Consider the following 20,978-nt stretch of genomic DNA (forward strand, 5'->3'; position numbering starts at 1 on the left):
CCCACGCTCAGGCTCCTAACGATGGCAAATGCGCCTGTGTGTTTGCGAGGCGTTGTTTCTCAAAAACAACAACACATCTAGGAACGGTTCGTTTTGTCGGGTTTTGTGGAAGGAACACGCTCTAATTAGAGAGGCCCTATGAAGGTGCATCAAACAGATCTTTCTCAAAGATCCAACCTGCTCATGGCTCTCACACAGCGCACACATGCCACCTCTGATTATTTGAGAAACGTCTGTGTTATTTAACTATATAGCCGAGTATTAACAGCCTTGTCAGTTCAGATTTGCTGCACGTCTGATCCTAATCCATGCGTACGCTCCTAGACGCACATTTACATGAAGACAAAAAAGTGTCTGCTTCAGGTGTTGCTTTGTGGCCACTTGGGCATGTTTGTGTGTGGGTGGTTCATGACCAAAAGCCCTTTTTCGCAGTAGTACACGTGCACACAGGCACATGCACATAAAACACACACAATTCACTTCTCTATCTCTGCGTGTGTTTATTTTAGTTTCCTGCCTTGTTTGTTCGCTCAGATGGAAACAGGCTTTCAGCTCAAACTGCCCCAGTCACTTTTGTTCAATCTGTGTGTTGTCTTGCCCTTCCACCCCACCCCCCACCCTGCCTGTCAGGTGCCAGTGATGATGGTGGAATCAGCCTCTGAGACCATTCGAACGACACCGTCCAACCAGAACGGAGTCAGCAGCCTCAGCAGCCAATCAGATGGTGGGGGAGGAAGAGAGGGCGGGTCTAACGGAGACACCAACGGAGAGATCAGCCCAGTCGACTTACTGCACCTGCAACAGCAACAGGTGTGTGCGCGCGCGTGTGTGTGTGTGTACATGTCTTTAGGCCTGTGTATGTGGTTGACACTATGTTTACACATCTACCTGGGTATATGTGCTCATGAGACTTGTTTTGCAACAACTCCAACTTGTGCAACTCTGTGTACGGTACATTGTCTAGAACAGCACGTACACACCAGGACGTTATATAATGCACAGATGTAACAACACGTAGTCGGCCTAGAGTTTGGTAATTGTCAGCCTTGCATATGCGAACGGTGAAAAGCTCTGACAGGTTGGTTTGCCGGTGCTTTAATTATATATCGTTCATAATGTGCCAACTAATTCCATTAGGACAAAGTTCACCATCATAATTCATACACACAAGGTTCCCACTGATATATTATTACACATTGCAGGCTGAGGAAAAAATTGGAAGACATACCTGCTATTTAAGCCCTGCCTAGGTGAGAGAAGCCATTTTGTCCTGTTGTGGGTCAGACATATGGTCAAACATTCTCACAATGGCATGCAAACACACACTCGATGTACGACTCCGATTCTGAAGGACCGTGCGTGAGAGAGCCTGTTCTATTTTTTCACTGATCCATGAAGTGGTGTTTGTGTGTGTTTGACACGTCAGCGTGTAGCGTCTCCACTTATGCTATTTATCTTGCTTCCTGTGCGTCAGTCCCCCCTCCATACACACACTCATCCCTCTATATGCACACACACACACACAGGCCACTGTGTGAAATTGAACCTTCCCGGAACTTCTTGGATGAAATTCTACATTTTTATTTCTCATACCCCCAGAAATCCACATAGCTCTTTTCTGATTGCTCTCTTAAGGGCTCGAGCCTTCACACATATTACACACACACACACACACACACACACACACACACACACACACACACACACTCACACAGAGCATTTTCAAATGTTTTTTCATCCAGAGGTCTCTAGATTAGTCATTTGTCCATAACTGCACAAGAATGTCCGCTGAGTGTTGTCATCTTATGATGGAAACTCACTGATTCATGTTTTTCAGTCGCTGATGTGGCATTTGCTGCAGCTGATGAAGAGATTACGAGAGAAGAAATTCTCCTAATTATGTATAAGCATGTCAATATTTATAGCTGCCTCTCTCTTGTTCTGTGTGTGTGGATGTTTGCATGTGTGTGTTATGTTGTGTCCGTCCATCTCAGAAGGTCAGTGTGGGTTCTGGGCTCTCCGACACCAGCTGAGTTTTTGGTTGAGGAAACCCAGGGGGGAGGGAAAAATCAGGGTTTCCTACATGCTGCTAAAATTATTCCCCCTAATTATAATGATGGAGCCTTAGGTGAATGAAGAACACTAAAGGCCCTTCACTCCTGTCCTGCTCTCCCTCCTCCTTCCTCTGACTGCATCCTCACCCTGCTTCCTCAGCAACCTTCATACGAGGACACACACTCACAGCCGTGCACGAATGCACACACATAAACACCAAACCTGTAGCTCACACAAAGCAGGTCTTTATTCTCTCGGACGTGTCTCCGCTCTCTATGTTTTTGCACCTGTGTGTGTGTGTGTGTGTGTGTGTGTGTGTGTGTGAGCACGCTGGTATTTCCTCTCTTGAGTGGGTTACCAACCATAAACATACCTCCCTCTCTCTTTCCATCGCTTTCTCTTCCTTTCTCTTTCACTGTACTTCTTTTTCCTTCTATTCGCCGCGGACCATGAAAGACAAGCACAACCTTTCCTCCAGATACCAACCCTCACCTCGCAAAAAATTTTACATTTTTGTAGCAATTTAGATTTCTATTTAGAGCTTTCTGTTAAGCTAAATTTGCACAGATTGAAACGGTTTCAGTTGTCAGGAGGTGTGTCCCTCCTGTCCTATGGATACTTGTTTGCTTTCTGCCACTATGGCTGTTTTACTGTACAGTGGAATAGTAAGTGAGCATATGATAAAGTATATGATATTTCCTCTGCACTGACACATACTATGTTGTAATAAAATATAGATGACTCTCTATAAGAATAACACCTCCTCCTCACCCTCCCTCACCCCCTGGATAAGATGGGTGTTCTGTGCCAGTGAGCACTGCTGAGTGGCTGCACTGATATCAAAACCAGATATTTTTCTTCATTCATCTCATTCTTTTTTTCAACTTTTCTTCTCCGTTCACACCATTTAAATAAAAAAAACACAATCTACATTTATTTATTGTGAATTCAAGGCCTTTCAAAAGTATTAAAATATATACACTTTTGTGAGGTTAGAGGTGTTATATAATATATATATATATTGTGTGTCCCTGCAGAACAGGGTTTGTAACTTGTAACACAAATTGTCCCCTAAAAATTTGTGTCCTCTTTTTCATACTGACCATTTGTAGTTTCACTTGCATTACTTAAGTTCAAATGAAAGAAATACCACTTTTGTTCGTTTTTGTTTAAAATTAGTCTAAACATACATGTCAGTTAAATTTTAAAATGCCCTGGACGTCATACATCTCCTTCTTTGAAACCTGCAAATATGTTCTCTGTCCATAAGATCTTTTCCTTTTTTGTCCCTTGTTCCATCACAAGACTTGATTTATTTGAGCTTTGGTGTATTAGTTCTGGGTGGCCATAAAGGCTGTATTTTTAGCTTGTGCCCACCGCTCATAAAATCAATATAGTCTGATACAGACAGCCTCTATACTGACACTGGTTACCTGACTGTATTGTATAAGAACCTGCTCTCATGCTTTAACCTGAAAGTCTTGGATATACCTCCTCCTCCTCCTCCTCCTCTTGTTCCTTTCTCTTCCACGCTTGAGTCTCTCACCTGAAGGTGTAGTGCCAGACTAGTGTTGGTGCTTAAACACCATGCCAGTGTGCACTGGAGCAGAAAAGACACACACAACGAACTCCTGACAGCGTGGTGTTGTCAGAATACAAAGCCATCTTTTCCTTGGGCCCCTTGGGAACCTGAGAGAAATCACAGATATCTCCAGCCGTCAAACTCCTCCACTGGCCTCTCTCTGTCTTCTGTCTCTCCCACGGTGTTGCCATCTTTCTCTGACTAATTTTCTTTGGCATAGATAGATAGATAGATAGATAGATAGATAGATAGATAGATAGATGGGGAAGTGGGTGAGCGGAAAGGAGGGATTGGGGAGATTTTAGGAATTTAGGTAAAAGGAGGAGCAAAGAGGCAGCACATTGTGGTGGGGTGGGGGGCATTGGTGGGCTGGAGAAGAGGAATAGAGGGATAAGGGAGGGTGTAACGTTGAGACGTGTCAGAAAAGGGCGCCTGGGCCTCCCTGTGGAATGTGGCCTGTCTGCCTCCCCAGAAAGAACTGAGCAGGAGAGAGGGAAGAAAGAGGGAAGAAAGGGGAAGAGGGGGCGAAGACCAGTTCTGCCCCATCATCAAGGGGAAGAGAGGAGGGAGGGAGGAGAGGAAAGGAAAACAAAGAGCGGAGTTACAGGGCGAGAGGCAGGAGAGGTGGAAAAGTGAGAGTGCAGCAGAGAGTGTATGGCACTTTGTTGAGGTGCCGGGCACGGGTGTAGACATGAAATGATGCATAGCAGAGGAGAAATGTAAGCAGGATAAATCCTAACAAATCTCAAAGTGTGTGTGTGTGTGTGTGTGTGTGTGTGTGGCTGAGTGGAGGTTGCTCTGACGAGAACCAGGTGTCTTCAGTTCTTCCCTTTTCTTTACGTCTCTCACCCCCCACCTTTTTTTTTTTTGCAGATGTGGGTCCGCACTTTGAGCACCGTCACTTCCCCTCTCTCCCGTATATCTCTCATCCTTTTCCCTCTGCATCAGTTAATGGTTTCTGGTGTTCCATCAGCTACAGTAGTCGTGGCTGGTGATGACGGGAAGAGAGGAGAGGGGAAAGTAGGAGGGACAGGAAAGAGAGAGATGTGGTGGCAAAAAGGTGCCATTTCCTCTTAGGAGTGGCTCTCAACCAGCCAGAGAGGGGTTTCCCTCTTTCTCTCTGTCTTGCTTTCTCTCCTGCCCTTAACTCACTCTGCAAATAAAAAGTGAGAGGCAGATTGTTGCGTGGTCTCCCTCCTTCTCCAAGGAGAACATTGGTTGAGAAAAAGGCAGTTTTAGAAATTGGTTTGGAGCTTCGATCCCTGCTCCCATTTGTCATAATCTATTTTTTCCTCAGTGCTTCCCTCTTTTTTCTCTCTCTCAAATGCACACACACATACTGACAATCTTTGTTTCTCTCCCTCTCTCATACACACACTCAGGCCGTTACACACATGCACAGAGCTGATGTGAGTTAATGAAGGGTGTAATTAAGCAGCCACAGTGATGACTGGAGATCAGGGGGAACCGATACAGATCTCAGATATACACAAACACTGATGAAAGATAGCGACTCTGTGTGAAAGCGCATGTGCAAGAGTGTGCATTTGGGTTTGATGCCGGCAGTGCTTTGCGGATAGATGTATGAGACTATGAGTATGTTAGCAGACGGTGAGAGATGCTGGATGATTCGTGTAACGTATGGCTTCCTGTTAGATTAGCTAGACTCAGTAATTACGGCCTGTATGGATGGAGGTGGGGAGGTTTTGACACATATGTGATTCTACAGCTCTGGTTGCTAGGCTTTGCTAAATTATGGGGAGATGATTGGTCACTGGAACAGTTATGTCCTGTTTGACCTCCAGCTCTCAACTAGAGTTCACTTTCAGGTCAGGAGTGCAGAGGAGACAGAGGTGAAGGGGTGGCTAGAGAAATGGAGGAGGAGGTGAGGAAAACAGACATTTTCAGAGCCATTTTCTAGTTTGTCAGCGAAGGGGGATTTAAATTAATTACATAATGCTTGCGTTGTGCGCATCTGCATGACAGGTTGTATCCCATGTGTGTCTCTGTCTGTCATTTTTTTGTATGTCTGTGTGCTTGCATAACCTGTGTGTGTGCATGTGTCCGTTTGTTGTGTGTGCGGGCCAGTAAATCAGTCCCAGGCCTCTCTCTGAGTGCTGTCACCTCCTAAAATCTTTCCCTCGGTCTGGGCCAGGCCTGCCTCTTTATGTCTGAGGTCAGCATAGTTCACAGGTCACCAGAGGTCATGCTGAGACAGAGGAGGGGCAAGTTGAGTTGCCTAGCATCACAGAACACCCACTGCCGTTAGCACGGCAATACAAAGAGACCTATACAACGGCAACTTCCTCTAGGAGTCTAAAAAGCACTTGCAGCTCCATTTATATGTTGTGTTTGACTGTTACTTCCCTTTTTTTCTTGTGTTTTTGATGTCTCTTTATATGAATCTGTTTTGATTGATTGAGGAAGACTATCACATGATGCTACTTGCTGAATATTTAGATTTGAGACATCATTAATTCTCCTTGTGGGGGATCCAAGACATGTATGAGCTTTATCACATACACATATATGTAAACACACCCACACACTCACGCAGGCACACACACACAATGCCACAAACACACCTGCAAATCTCATAGTCAGTAATGAATTTCACATGACTCCCCTTCCTCATATTTCTCATGCAGTGTTTTTTTTTCACACATTGAGACCTAATTCTGAGATGCTGAGATGTTGTATTTATGAGCGCTCATAAAAATCATTTTACTACTTTTTCCAGCCAGGCCACTGACTGTTTGAGAATCCACTGTGAGAGTTGGAGAGCAGATTTTTGTTCTCATTATTGATGTCCTTTCTATTCCCTTGCTTTTGTGTTTCCCTGCTCTTTGACCTCCATATACACTTTCATTCTCTAATTACAGATGTTACTGAGGCACAGCCGTGGTTTGACAAGGTTCTGAAATCATAGCTAATAGATGCGTCATTATTTTCACATTGACATGTAACTGTAAAACTTACTTAATGATAAAGTTTATTGTCCACGCCGCTCCAAAGAAGCATGCTACAGGGCGACGAGTCTTGTGGATAAGGAGTAGACAGAGAGTAGATATGGTCCACCAGGCCAAATCAGCCAGCATGGACGCAGTCACGGTTGGTTGACCCAAGCAGTCAGGAGGCTCAGGGACAAGAATAGACAGATACCAACAGAAGAAGGGTGTGTGTGTGGGGTGTGTGTGTGTGTGTGTGTGTGTGTTTGTCCTGCCTGTGTTGTGGAGACTGAGTTATACACACTTCCCTGGGCACCTGCAGGGGTTAGTTTGGGTTTGGTTGCCATGGGAGTGTTTGGAAGCACTTACACTGGGTAGGCCTAGCTGCACTGTCAGGTAAATAGCACACACGTGTACACACACACGCTCACACATGAGCATAGACAGACACTCTGTGGAGACGTTTCTGTCTTCTGAGGGTAAAAAAGTCAACTGTTGACTCTCGCTCTTCAGAAGGTATCGCCATGGTGACTGAGGCCTTTTTAAGAGGTCGTAGGTCAGCGAGCAAAGCTGACCTCATTACTGCTACTAGTCAGTGACACTGGGGTGTGACTGTGTGTGTGTGTTTGTGTTCACATTGGTCACCATCTACTGCTTTCTCTATTAAAAAGAAGCAGCCATAATTGGTTTTAATTGACATGTGCTCAAATACAGTGTTTCAGAGTTCGCTAGGGGCAAGGAACTCAAGAGAGAAAGAGAGCATTAGTTTACAACCCCCACCCACACAGGTCAGAAATCCTCATATCGTGGTCATAGTCTCCTCTCTTTTCCCCCACTGCGGACTCACAGAAAGAGATGGACACAGAGTTGGGAACAAGAGAAAGTAAAGAGTAAAGACAAAATGTGCAATGCTTACAAGGCTGCTAGGCAAGTAGTTACCCTGGAAACAGTCGAGAGTCCGGGTTGCACACAATGGACACACACACATATACACACCACGCACACAATAGCTGCGGAGGCCTAAAGTGTTGCTAATTAGCTAGTCTGTGCTGGTTCTTTGTGTGAGCCATTTTAAAGGAGAGATTAGAGTCAACAGGGAGGAGGAGAGGAATGTAGCTCTTCTCTCTCTCGGTTGCTTTCTTCTTGAGCTCTGGGACAGTGTGTGACGGCCTTTTTTATTTTCACCTGACAGACAGAATGCATTTGTTGTCTTGTCAGTTTAGGTTTCAGAACTAAAAACATATGAAAAAAGTATAGTGATACTTATGGTATGGTATGGTAGCACTTACAGCCATGAATAAATCATAGAAACCGGCATCAGTAAATGACACACTCCTCAAACTTAAATTTCTTCTTCACCCAAATACTGTTGTATAATAATATGGGCATTTGTGAAAACTTCTTTAGAAGCTTTTTCTTGTTGCCCCCCAACTTTATCACTGCAACGAATTGACTGTAGAATTTACAGTAAATACCTGGCAAAAACGTTGCCAATAATAATGCCAAAAAATGCTGCTAAATACTGTAAAAGAAATTACAGTATATAACAGGATATATTTTACAGGTTTTTGCTGTATATGTATTACAGCAATTTATTGTTGTTTTTACAATAAAACAACAATTAATTGTAATCTAATTTATAACATTATATTCTGTTCAAATTGCATAAACACTACAGTTGCCTGTAAATAGCTGTTAAAATGTCACAATACAACATATTGCTGCAGATTTATTTTTAGTTAGTTTTTGACCTAACGACGATTGTATTAGATCATCTTCACCTTTCATATAAAGCTAAAATTAGAGCTGCAACGCAACATTCATTTATTTTAGTTTTTCAACGTTTGCTTGTACATACAGCAACACAAGCAAATCGCATGCGAGTCACAACCTTTTTATATATAGCCTATGGTAGCAACCTACATACATACAACAGTCCCTTCACTCCTGGTTTCAAAACCACCGCAAGTATAACAATTACCAACAAAAAATACTATATTCTAAACAGACACATTTGAAAAACATAAATCATAAAGTAACATTTGTATTTCAAACAAATAAAAAAGTTATTAGCAATTTTTAACAAAACTCCCTTCACCGCTATGCATCATGGGAATTCTGAGGGATGGACGTATGCTACTATATATCACTCCAGACTCACACAGGGGTGCGTGTGCGCAGCGGTTTAATTCCGTCCTCAACTTCCACTTAAAGCCTAAGTGTTTCAGCAGCAACGTGTAGCCTGTCACATGTTAATGACTATTTTTTAATATTTCCTTTTTGTGTTTCTACTACATTCTCCACAGCTCTCTGTGGCCCGCTTTCATTCCGTCATCTGCAGGGATGCATATCAGACAGGGAACGTTTCAGAATAAGAGCGTTTTGCCTGCCTGATTTTGCTGACATGTTTAGATTTTGTTAATTTGGTGATTAGTGCTTGCTTTTTGTGCTTCTACTATGCTTAAGTAGGCTACGTAGTAAAAAATTGTCTTTTTTGTCTGTTTTAACCATGTTTATTGTTGGTATACGATCGGGAGTCCGCACAGGGTATTTTATTTTGAAGATTTACCAGATTCTCTATGCCGTTTATGTGTCTGACTTCCTGCTGGTTCTTCTGCTCTGTGCTGCTTGACACGGTTTCCATCAAAAATACACCGTCTGCGTATTCTCTCCAGAGCTGAGTGGAGAGACCCTTTTGGTGTGAGCACAAGCATTGACTAGAATGGCTGCGATCAGCTCCGGCAGCCGCGACACAGACGGACTCAGTGGACTCTCCGAGTGAGTCATGTTGACTTGGAATAAATGACTTGGTAACAGGCGGGCCCCGTGATGAAGCTCCGCCCCCGCCCAGGAAGAACTCTTTCAAACTGCCTTTTGCAACGTAATCTGATATCAACAGCATTTAAGTGTAATATCTATTATCTGCAGTTAAAATGCAGTTTGCCTGTAATTTTACAATATGTTACTTTGGAAAAATGTTGTCAACAGCTGTATTTTGGACCCATAATGCATTGCGATTTACAACCTTTGTAAAATGACAGAACAATAAGTTACTGTAAATTTTTACTGTAGAAACTATAGCAATTTACTACAGTGCAATTAAATGTATGCTCATTCAAGGTCAGATTTCCCAAAGAATAAATCTGTTTATACACCCATTTTAACTCACTCTATTGGTGACACAGAAGGTGAAAAACTGAAAAATCTCCATACCATAAAAATGTAATAGCATTGGGGTTTTTTTTGTGTGTACTTCCAAATAAGTTGTTTAATTTATACGGATAAATTATTAATGGGTGACTTAAAACCGGGGCGGCACAGTGGTGCAGTGGTTAGCACTGTCGCCTTTTTTTTGTTTGCATGTTCTCCCCGTGTCTGCGTGGGTTCTCTCCGGGTGCTCCAGCTTCCTCCCACTGTCCAAAGACATGCGACTAGGTTAATTGGTGTGAGTGTGAGCGTGAGTGGTTGTTCGTGGTTGTATGTGTGGCCCTGCGATGGACTGGCGACCTGTCCAGGGTGTACCCCGCCTTTCGCCCGATGCCAGCTGGGATTGGCTCCAGCCCCCCGCAACCCTGTACGCAGGATAAGCGGTTGACGATGGATGGATGGACTTAAAACCGTCCTCAATGCTTTTGTTGACTGCCCTAATGGACTTCTCTGAACATAATTGTTTGTGAGAAAAATGTAATCATAGTGATAAAAAGATACCCAAATCCGCAAAAATAAGACCATGTCAAAAAAACGTTTTAAAAGAATAGACAATTGTGCTGGGCTTTGAGTTATTTTAAATTTAAAAAAATGTGCCCTATCACATCTGTTTGGATTACTCTTACTAAATGACATAGTTGAGCGCTCGCACACAGTTCCCCATTTCCCTTTTTTGGAACACACCCCACCCCTGCTTCTCATTTGCGGAAGTTAAAGATTTTTTACTTGTTTAGAAGTTTAATTTCTTGTACAGCAGTCAGCCTTTGTTGTGCCTGCCCACTTCCGGCGTTTGTATGTGTGTGTGTGTGTCTATGTGGTAAGGGTGGGTGTGAGGGTGTGTCCATCTCCATCTCCACAGCCACAACCAGGTGTAAAAACCCTCTGAACCAAAGACATGAAAGAGTTTTATTTCCATCGAAGCGGGCAGGCAGGCTAATACTTTTACAGGCCACTGACTAGGAACGTGTTTTTCTGTTTAACCAATAGGCGTCTGTGTGTGTACATTTGTCTTTATGTGCGTATGTGTCTGTGTATGCATGTGCACATGGCAGACAGTCTCTGTTTGTGTATGTATGTGTTTTCCCTCTGTCTCCTGAGCTGAGTCTTGGCAGTGTCTTGCATGTGTTATTAGTTTGAATTTTTTTTTTTGGGGGGGGGGGGTATTAATAATAACAGTTAAACGGTTTCCATATGTGAGGCCTGGTTGCCAGGCTAGTGCTATCCTCATCATGGGCTGGCCTCGGACAGTCTCTCCTCTCAGGAGCTGCTCTCGTTGAGCAGGAGAAGCAGCTTAAACTCTGGAGGTCACCCAGCTAAGACCTAACACCCAAGTGGCAATGTCTTCCCAGGAACATGACCAAATTACTTAACTGTCCTCCCATATACGAGAGGTGAGCTAAACATTACAAGGTACACTGTGTGTTTGTGTGTGTGTGTGTGTGTGTGTGTGTGTGTGTGTTTTCCGCTGTGGGCTGGGTCTGTCTGGAGTGAGACCTTCCTCTCTTGCCAAACGAGCTGTGTTGCAAACCACGGGGAAACTGCATATGTGTATATGATGTATGACGTGCATTTGTGCGTGCGTGTGTGTGTGTGTGTGTGTGTGTGTGGAAGGAAACTGCTGTAGAGCTATTTGCCATCAATTAGCGGCCTGGACTGAGATGAGGCCAACAATATGGAGGGAGCTGCTTTTATAGTCTCAGGAAAGTAGTTCCTCTCTCTTTCTGTCCCTGCTCACCTCATCATTATCTTTAATTGTCTATCTCTCAATGCCCTTTTCACTTAACCGAGAAAAGCTGACAACAACTCCTTAGGAAGAGGTAGGTTTTTTCCTGTGTATGTGTGTGTTCAAGTGTGTTTGTATGATGATGAATTGTGTCATGATATAAAGCAGTCCGGGGTATTCAGTCAGCTCCTTTTTATGACTGTGCGTATACCCCTGTGAATCAATAGAAACATTAGATGAGTTTAAGGACGTACTTGAAGGGGAGAGGTTTTCTCGTTTCACAAAACAGTTTTGAACTGAAGAGAACCATCTGGAAAACGGCAGGGTCCCCAGAGTTTAGAACAGGTCCCTTTTGTGAAAAATAGGATGTGAAAAAAAAAATCTAAAATCAGCCAGGGTTTTCAAACATTACAGCATATTTTGAAGTTCTTTTGGAGTTTGTGACTTTTTATTGCGTTGGCTCTTGAAAGCGGTCTTTCCTCTCTTTAATGGTCAGTCTGGGCCCAGAGAAGCTTGCTTCAGCCATTTTAAAACCTCAGCTCTCGAACGGTGCCTTTATATTGCGGAAACATTACATTAAATAGCTGAACGGGATTGTGGCTGGATGGTGTTTCTGAAGGTGTCCCAGATAGTTCCAGCTCGGCGGCGGCCTCAACAGATTGAGGTATTCAGTGCCGTTTAAATTAAGTTGTATTAGAGGACAACTGGTTTGAAGTCTACGTTCACGTTGAGCGAAAACAAATGGCAGGAAAGCTGGTGAAGGGAGGCCGGAAAGACCTAATTAATAGCAGAAAAAGAGAAGGAGTACGTGAGGAAGAGTCAGAGGAAAGGGGCGAAGTCTTGGCAGAGCATAGTTTATTTGTAACCCACCATGAAATTGAGTGGCTTTAGCAGGCTTTGGCTCAGACTGGCCCTTACCCCTATATGTTTACCCCCTGGAAACCCCTGATCTACCCTAAATATATACCACTTCCTGCTCCCTTACACCTCTTACACTTATAGTAGCATCTAACTTTAAAGAATTACAATGCGTTGAGAAATCAATGTATTTTTGACAAATTACCTACATTGTTGCAGTTACCATAGACAAACTAGGCATGATTGGCATGATGAGTAAACACTTTCTGACAAAAGTGTTGTTAGTGCCAGTTTCTATAGTCACTTTAAGACTGCATTCAGTCATTGCTTACTGCAACAAAGAAAATGCACCGTGCTACAGAGCAAATTACCTTTCTGCCCTAACATAATCCTACAAATTTCCCATTAAATTTAACGTCTGGTGGAAAACATGAGCGCGAGTAAAATCAGCTGCTGTAATGTTTGGTTGGGAAAAAACTTCCAGACTTTGGCCTTGATGGTGAATGGTTAACAACTACAACAAGCTATGGGACTGTCAGTCTTCTAAGCAATTTACATTAACATACATAACGCTAGTTGTCTTCATTGTAAAAATGCAACAAATATATTATAACCATATTTTAAATATTGATATGCTAATCCTAAATGTGGCTTTACCTTTAGTTACCTATATATGCGAGACCCACAGCTGCCGTCACGGTAGTGGGTCTTTGTCTGACAGTCAAGAGAAGGCGAGGGTCCCCTCATAAGGCCAACAGCTGCATTCACAAAGCTTGCTTTCCATTGGCCTGGCCAATCTATTTTAGGCTTCCGTCTAACCCATCTACTCTGAGAATTCACTGTGGTGAGTAAGGGTATGGGTAACAGATTTCAAGAGAGGCGAGGGGAGGGGGCAGGGTACAAGAAAGATGCAATACTTGGAGAAATGCCAACCAAACTTTACTGAGTTATACATTATATGGAGAGGCAGAGGGCAGGCAAGAGACAGATCGGGTGATATAGATGGAGAGAAAGAAAGTTGGAAAGATCTGGGAAAGCAATCTGGTTTTTGTGGTGAGTGACAGTGATGCATTTGATATGTAAGATTCCACCACGGCTGTAACCAAGCCTTCACTCACATGTGCCTCAAAGTCATATAGCAATCCCACTAACTGTCACCTCTTCAGTAATCCAACTTTTTGTACAGAGTGTGTGTGGGTGTAAATACTGGGCTAGCTTGTGAAGACAGGTGAGCTGCTAGTACTGTAGTATCATCATCCTTTTAACAAATTTACATGCTTTGTAGATTGTGTTACATCTGTTCAGTCTTGTTTCATCTTCTTCACTGATCATGATTCCCTCTGAGTATCCAGAGAAAGAGAAGGAATCAAAGATAAGAGAGATGTAGACCCAAAAAAACTAATAGAGAGTAGGCCAAGCCAAAAGGAGAGAGAAATTAGAGTAGGAGGGGGGTTTATTGGAGTTCGGAGGTGTTTTCTGGTGCTAAAGTGAGGAGGCACAGTGCACACAGATACAAAGGATCACAGGGCTGACCCAGGAGGACGACAGCTTCGATGCAGCTTTAGCTTGGCTTTCAGCTTCAATGACAGCACTCCAGAAAGGAGATAGAGAGAAAGAGGGAAGTAAGTGTGGAAAAAAAAAAGAAGATCCACCGTTACTTTCTGAACCCGGTCTCTCTCACTGATCCGAAATCAGAGAGCGTGCAGGCCTGTAGAGAGGCAGCTGTGTGTGACGATCTCTTTTCCACATCTTCACCCTATATCTGTCTACCCCTCTCGCCATCTCTCGCTCTCTCCTGGGGAAGAAAGGGGTTTAGAAATGGAGGAGTGGTGCATCACAAGCCTCTCTTCCCAGGCTGCTGAGCTAGTAAGACAGAGAGGGGATACTTGTTTTGCGCTGGACAGATCTGTTACGTCCGTTGCTGCTGAAACATCTGAGACTAGCCTAGTTTAGCTCTGTTGTGGACAGATGAAACAATGAGCTTCTCACTCACCCTCGCTTATGCTCCTTTCTTTTTTTGTGTTCTCTTCTTCTTGGTCTAAGAGCAAAGAAATCCGATACCACCTGCCTCCCCCTTGCCCTTCCTAACTCCCTCCCCTCCTCCTCCCTCAAGGACAGCCCACTGTCTGCCCCGGGGCTGTTTATCTATGGGGGGAGATGAGGAGGAGAGGGTAAAAGGGGGACCAGTTTGTTTCTTTTTGGCCGTCAACAATGGACCTCAGTCTTTGCTGATGGACTACTCCAACATATGGTACCCACCTGTCTCTCTCTCTTTCTCTCTCTCTCTCTCTCTCTCTCACTCTCTCCCCCCTGGTCCTCCCCCTCCTCTTTTGCTACATCTCTCTGTTTAGATTTCTTTGCTTATTCCTGCGTTCTCTCTCCCTGTCTCACCCAAACACACTAGGCGGATTAGAGGCCAGATTCATCACACACACAGACCTGTTTGCTTTAGCAACCTGAGCCGGGCACAGGCACACACACACACAGACACACATATGCGCACACACACACAATCTAGTTAAGGAGGCCCGGCCTTGCTAAATGTTGATTGTTATGTTTTGGTCCTTATCTGAGTTTCAACTTGTAACCTGACGTCTCAGCCATGGTAAGTGGGGTAGAATCCACTTTCACATAGAGTTTGGACATGTGCTTGTACACACACACATTCACATACACACTGCAAGATCATCATACACACACAGCAAAATTAGATTTCTATCCTTTTCGTCTAATGGATCCCCTAACTGCCACACCAACCCTCCCTCCTTTCAAAGAAACATAGTTGTCAGCCATTTTTCGGAATCCTGTTAAGGAGAGAAACTAGGCTTTACTGTGTGTGTGTGTGTGTGTGTGTGTGTGTGTGTGACCCTGCTGAATTAAAAAATGCACTGTTATTAAAGGCTGTGTCAGAGGCGATGATTTACAGAGGGGAGCGATGACAAGTCAGAAGAACTCACACACTGAACTGACACACACACACACACACACACTCTCATACTGTGCTCTCAGGCCTCCAAGCTGAGCAGTGACCTCCTCACCCCTCCTTCCCCTTCCCCCTCCTCCTCCCTCCCTCTCTCACTCTAATAAAACCTGTCTGACACCATTGATGTGTGTGTGTGTGTGTGTGTGTGTGTGTGTGTGTGTGTGTGCTCCGCGGCAGCACAAAGACTCTGTTGTTGGGCCTCCCTCTTAGGCCTCCCTCATATTTTCTTTAAAGGTGCAGTGCGCCCCCAAGAATGCTACAGGGGGAGCGGGAAGTTGGGGGAGTCGAGGAGGAGCTGGTGTGTGTGGGTGGGTGGGGGCATTGCTTTACAATGCTATAGCTCACCCAGGTCACAGAGAGAAAAAGGCAGGGAGTGAGTGTGAAGAGGAGAAATGAAAGAGAAGGGTCAAAGAAGAGGAGTGCTTCTTGACAATGTAGATATGAGAGAGTTTGGCCCTGGATCCGTATGTATGTGAGTCTGTGTGCTTGTGTGTGTGTCTGCACCAAACCTCTGGTTCTCTTTTTCACTTCATATGCTGAGAGTTCAAGATACAATTAATTCATCCATAAAATCTGTGAAATTACAGTTACCCTAACCCTAACCCATCCCAGTCAATACATACATACAGTAAATACCCATAACATAAAACTATAGATTCAGAAAAAATAGCAAGCATCTACATTTGGGGCAGTGAGCTAATATTACTTCAATAACCTGTCAAAGATTTAGTATGGTGTTTACTACTACAAAACACACGAGACTAATAAAACAGATCATCAGCTTTTAAATGTGTTAAATGTCCTGAACTATATCAAATTTACACAAAAAGAAACACAAAATGTCCTGATAAAAGAAAATTAAGGAGGTGGTGGAGCTGAAGACAAATTTCTATATTGGAACTTTTCATACTAGTGTCCTTACCAAATGCAAGAAGGAAGAAGTGCCGGCTACTTTTTAAGGTTGGTTGTAGTCTGTCTAAGTTTCAGAATTGAGTTGGTGTTGTAAAGTAAAATAGAAGCATAGATAGAATAATAGAAGCTGTTGCTATGGTTACCTGCAGTTTAGTATACCTGGCTATGGCTGGGGAAAAATTCAACATTACCACATTTCGATATTCATTGGATTATTATGGAAAATCTGGATTTGAATGGTCACCTGGAAGCCAATTATAAACCGTTTTTTGTTCCTGTGGTAATGGTGTAAATCTACACTTTAAAATACCCTCTTTTACAGTATCTGTCCAACAACTTCTAGAGAGTCACATGCTTTGTTGGTAGTTCTTCTTTCTCACATATACCCACATCCTTGAATACAGGCGTAGGAGAGGAGACAGGCATCACCTCTGCTTGGTTGTAGCGTTTATGAAAGCCATAAATGGCTCTTTAATATAGTGGTAATCAGGGTGGTAATTTGGGTGGAATTGTCCCTTATTGTTGCCAGACATGCCTCCCCAACTCTTGCCAACACACACGCATACTCACACACTCACAGACAAACACACACACACACTGTTGGGCAGACAGGGTGTTCAAGGAGTAATTCACACCACATGCCAACAAACTGGGCGGTTGTGTTTTTTTTGTAGTTTTTTTTTGTCGTTACTGTGTGTGTGTGTGTGTGTGTGTGTGTGTGTGTGTGTGTGTGTGTGTGTGTCTTTGCCTGCTTTAATGCTGAGGTCAAACCAGTAAATGAGAGGGGGTTCCCAAGATTTTTGTTAAAGTGTTAAAATGTACGTGTATGTGCGTGTGTGTGTGTGTGGGTATAGGCACGTCTAAAGCCACGTCCGTGTGTGTTTTAATTGCGGTCTCAGCAAAAGTAGCAAGTGTGCGCGATACAGATGGTTTTCATCACTCTGACTGCACAGAGAACTTCTCTCTCTTTCAGTCTCCCTCTAATCTCCCCTTTCTGTTTTTGTAATTAAACATTACTTAATGTAGCCAAACTTCTAATTTGACAATTCATTAAATGTGTGACAATATACAGTAAGTGTGTGCCGCACTGTTTCACAGCGTCACAATTTGCTGTAGTTGTGAAATGATGCAGTAGAACAGATTTCTGGCTCTGCGTGGTTGAGTAAGAGCTTCCATGGTAAAGAACGTCCCTCATTCTGGCCGTTAATTTGTGGCATACACACACCCGCGCGCGCACACACACACACACACACACATACACATACATATGGACTTTCATAAATCAATATTTACTAAGGAACCTTTCCCCTTTGAGTCAGAGGAAGCAAATGTGCATCCTGCTGTCTCCCCTCTCTCAACCTCTGTCATGAGGTTGTGCTTGTGTGTGTGTGTGTGTGTGTGTGTGTGTGTGTGTGTGTGTGTGTGCGTGTATGTGCGCTTACAGTAAGTGCAAGCCGGCTCTTGTGTTTTGAGATGGGTGTTTTCTTGTTTTGTTTTAGAAGCAGTTCAGACATTCCAACATAAATGCCCATTCCTCAGGGACTGATTTGTCTTGATGATAGAGAGCATGAGTCTTTAACACTAATACAAGCAACACGGCAAAGAAAAGAGAGAAATACGATGACACAAAGAAAGACGTTTATACAGTTTTCAATACAGTTTAGGGTGGGGATAATAAAAGAGGCACGAGGAAAGATAGCTGAGGTTTGTGTTGTCGCAAGGATGAATTGGCAACACTCAAGGACAGAGTGAAGGATTGAAGACAGAGAGCTAGAGAGTGATGGTGTCACTGGTTTGAATGGGCAGCACTGCTGGGCAGAAAAAGGGAGAAATGAGAAAAGGGCGAGGAATGAAGAGGTGGGTGGTGGTTAGTCACAGCTCTTCAAGGCACATCAGGTCAAATGGTTCCTTACATCACTCTGATACAAAAAAAAAAGTGCAACTGGCACACATGAAGATATGCTGACACACTTCTGCCTCAGAGGATGTGGAAAACCCACTTTGCACCTTCCTCGGAAAAGGGGTGGGGGGAGGAAGAGGAGGAGGCTGAGGGGTGTGGAAGAGAGAGTGGAACAGAGGGGACGGCAGAGAAATAAAGAATGGAAAAGGGAGATGGTCAGAGTTTGGAGTTAAGGAATCTTTTGAATGAGTTGGGATGAATTCAATCACATAGAGACACAGAAGTGTGTGCAAGGTGGACTTCTCAGGTTGAGGAAATCCGACCTGACAGCTTGGCAAAGGGAAAGGGTGCAGCGAATGGCCAGGGATGAGAGTGTTTTTGTGCTTTTCTTTTATCTAAATTGGAAAAACGTTTGATTGTAAGGTTGTGTGTTTGAACATACTTTGTAATTTTGAAGGGCGTGTTTCTTTTTTGACTGTGTTGTTATTTAATACTGCAAATATTTCCACTGTGTGCATGATGAACATCTGATCATCTCTATTTCTCCCTCGTAGGCGCTCCAGGCAGCCAGACAGTTCCTCCTCCAGCAGGCCTCTGGACTCAACTCCCCTGGCAGCAACGAGGTCAAACAGAGCCCAGTGCAGGTCAGAACGCACACAGAAATGCACATACAGGCACACGCAGATGCCCAGCCCAGGTGTTGCTTTGTCAGAATCTATAATATTAAGCCCCTGGTTGCTGCAGCTTTACATTCACCAACCTGCCACGTCAACTACACAGTATCATATGGGCACATACTTACTTTTCTCTCTCTCTCTCTCTCTCTCTCTCTGTCTGTGCATATACGTGTGTGTGTGTGTGTGTGTGTGTGTGTTGCTGAATGAGGCCTTTGTAGTAATTGGGTAGTGAGCTGTTTTCAGAGTTGAATTCCACAGTAAGCAGAGAGAGTAGGGTTAGCTGGAGTGCAGGATCCCCTTTGAAAGACACTTGAGGGACACACATACACACACACAAACAGACAGCACACACACTGTGCATGTTAATGCATTACACACATGACATTACTTCTGGCAGTTCTTTACAATTATGTGATGTGCTGAGTACATGCAGAAGTGTGATTTTTACCTATGTTTCATATCAATAAAGTGGGGCCATGGGTCTACTAGAGCAGCAAGCAGTCTGGCTATTGCACTGCTCTTCTCATTAATGTGCCGCATGACAAACAGACAGCTGGACCATCACAGAGGTGGATGAGAGAGAAAGATGAATGTGAGTCAGAAGCAAGGATAAGGTCAAATTTCATTTGCAGTGTCTGAAGGCAGTAAGGTGCTCGTGGGAAATAAACATTTAAATGTGATAAGACTGTGTGTTTTATTTGGAACTTTGTTTTAGAGTTAAATGCTGCAACATTTGCATGTAGATGATAAAACATAAATGTCATGCTTCATGGAAGCATTTTCATTTGTTCTCATAAATATTTGGTGTTGGGTGATGTCTTTCCAGTAAAACTCATCTGGTGCAAAGAAACTCCCTTTTATATTTCCAGCAGCAGCAAGAGCGGTTTGTTTGGGATAAACAGAGGAAGAGCTGGGTGTTTAGTTTGACAGAGTAGAAAAAGAAAAGAAAAGAATACAAAGAACTCAAACGTCATCAATAGAAAGACCAAAGAAGATTTTGCAGTGTCAGCCGCACAGTTTAATTGCCAAGTGACCTCTGGGAAGTGCCAAAATGCCACCGAATTAATGACTGCTTATTACCGCAGATGTCAGAAATGAAATAACATTTAAAAAGGGGGATCTTGCGGATTACACTTTAATCAAAACCTGAATTGGAATCAGAATCACTTTATTTACTTTGGATAGAAACTGGCAGTTGGAGAAGTTACATGGTGACTTTTAAGGTATGAGAGAATAAAACAAATACTGTTTCATATCAGATCTGTATTGTTAAAATATTCTAAAGACTGAAATTGCATTTATACTCATCAACACTAAATCAACACTAAATGGTGTATATGTGGCCTAACTTACATATACAGTGGGTACGGAAAGTATTCAGACCCCTTTAAATTTTTCACTCTTTGTTTCATTGCAGCCATTTTCCAAAAATCAAAAAAGTTCATTTTATTTCTCAGTAATGTACACTCAGCACCCCATCTTGACAGAAAAAAACAGAAATGTAGAAATTTTTGCAAATTTATTAAAAAAGAAAAACTGAAATATCACATGGTCATAAGTATTCAGACCCTTTGCTCAGTATTTAGTAGAAGCACCCTTTTGATCTAATACAGCCATGAGTCGTTTTGGGAAAGATGCAACAAGTTTTTCACATCTAGATTTGGGTATCCTCTGCCATTCCTCCTTGCAGATCCTCTCCAGTTCTGTCAGGTTGGATGGTAAACGTTGGTGGTCAGCCATTTTCAGGTCTCTCCAGAGATGCTCAATTGGGTTTAAGTCAGGGCTCTGGCTGGGCCATTCAAGAACAGCCACGGAGTTGTTGTGAAGCCACTCCTTCGTTATTTTAGCGGTGTGCTTAGGCTCATTGTCTTGTTGGAAGGTAAACCTTCGGCCCAGTCTGAGGTCCAGAGCACTCTGGAAAAGGTTTTCGTCCAGGATATCCCTGTACTTGGCCGCATTCATCTTTCCCTCGATTGCAACCAGTCGTCCTGTCCCTGCAGCTGAAAAACACCCCCACAGCATGATGCTGCCACCACCATGCTTCACTGTTGAGACTGTATTGGACAGGTGATGAGCAGTGCCTGGTTTTCTCCACACATACCGCTTAGAATTAAGGCCAAAAAGTTCTATCTT

General features: G+C 43.4%; 1 protein-coding gene across 3 annotated transcripts in view; it reads left to right on the forward strand.

The window, feature by feature from the left end:
- Window positions 1–20,978, forward strand: part of foxp4 (forkhead box P4) — a 96,798-nt gene that overhangs the window by 32,994 nt on the left and 42,826 nt on the right. For all 3 annotated transcript variants that reach the window (XM_046076283.1, XM_046076281.1, XM_046076282.1), the window contains exons 2-3: window positions 631–810; window positions 18,723–18,812. In XM_046076283.1, coding sequence (XP_045932239.1) covers window positions 640–810; window positions 18,723–18,812 — 261 coding nt within the window. In that variant the 5' untranslated portion in view covers window positions 631–639. The remainder of the gene's footprint in view (window positions 1–630; window positions 811–18,722; window positions 18,813–20,978) is intronic.

The sequence above is a fragment of the Micropterus dolomieu genome, linkage group LG18 (assembly GCF_021292245.1).
Source record: "Micropterus dolomieu isolate WLL.071019.BEF.003 ecotype Adirondacks linkage group LG18, ASM2129224v1, whole genome shotgun sequence".
Taxonomy (NCBI): domain Eukaryota; kingdom Metazoa; phylum Chordata; class Actinopteri; order Centrarchiformes; family Centrarchidae; genus Micropterus; species Micropterus dolomieu.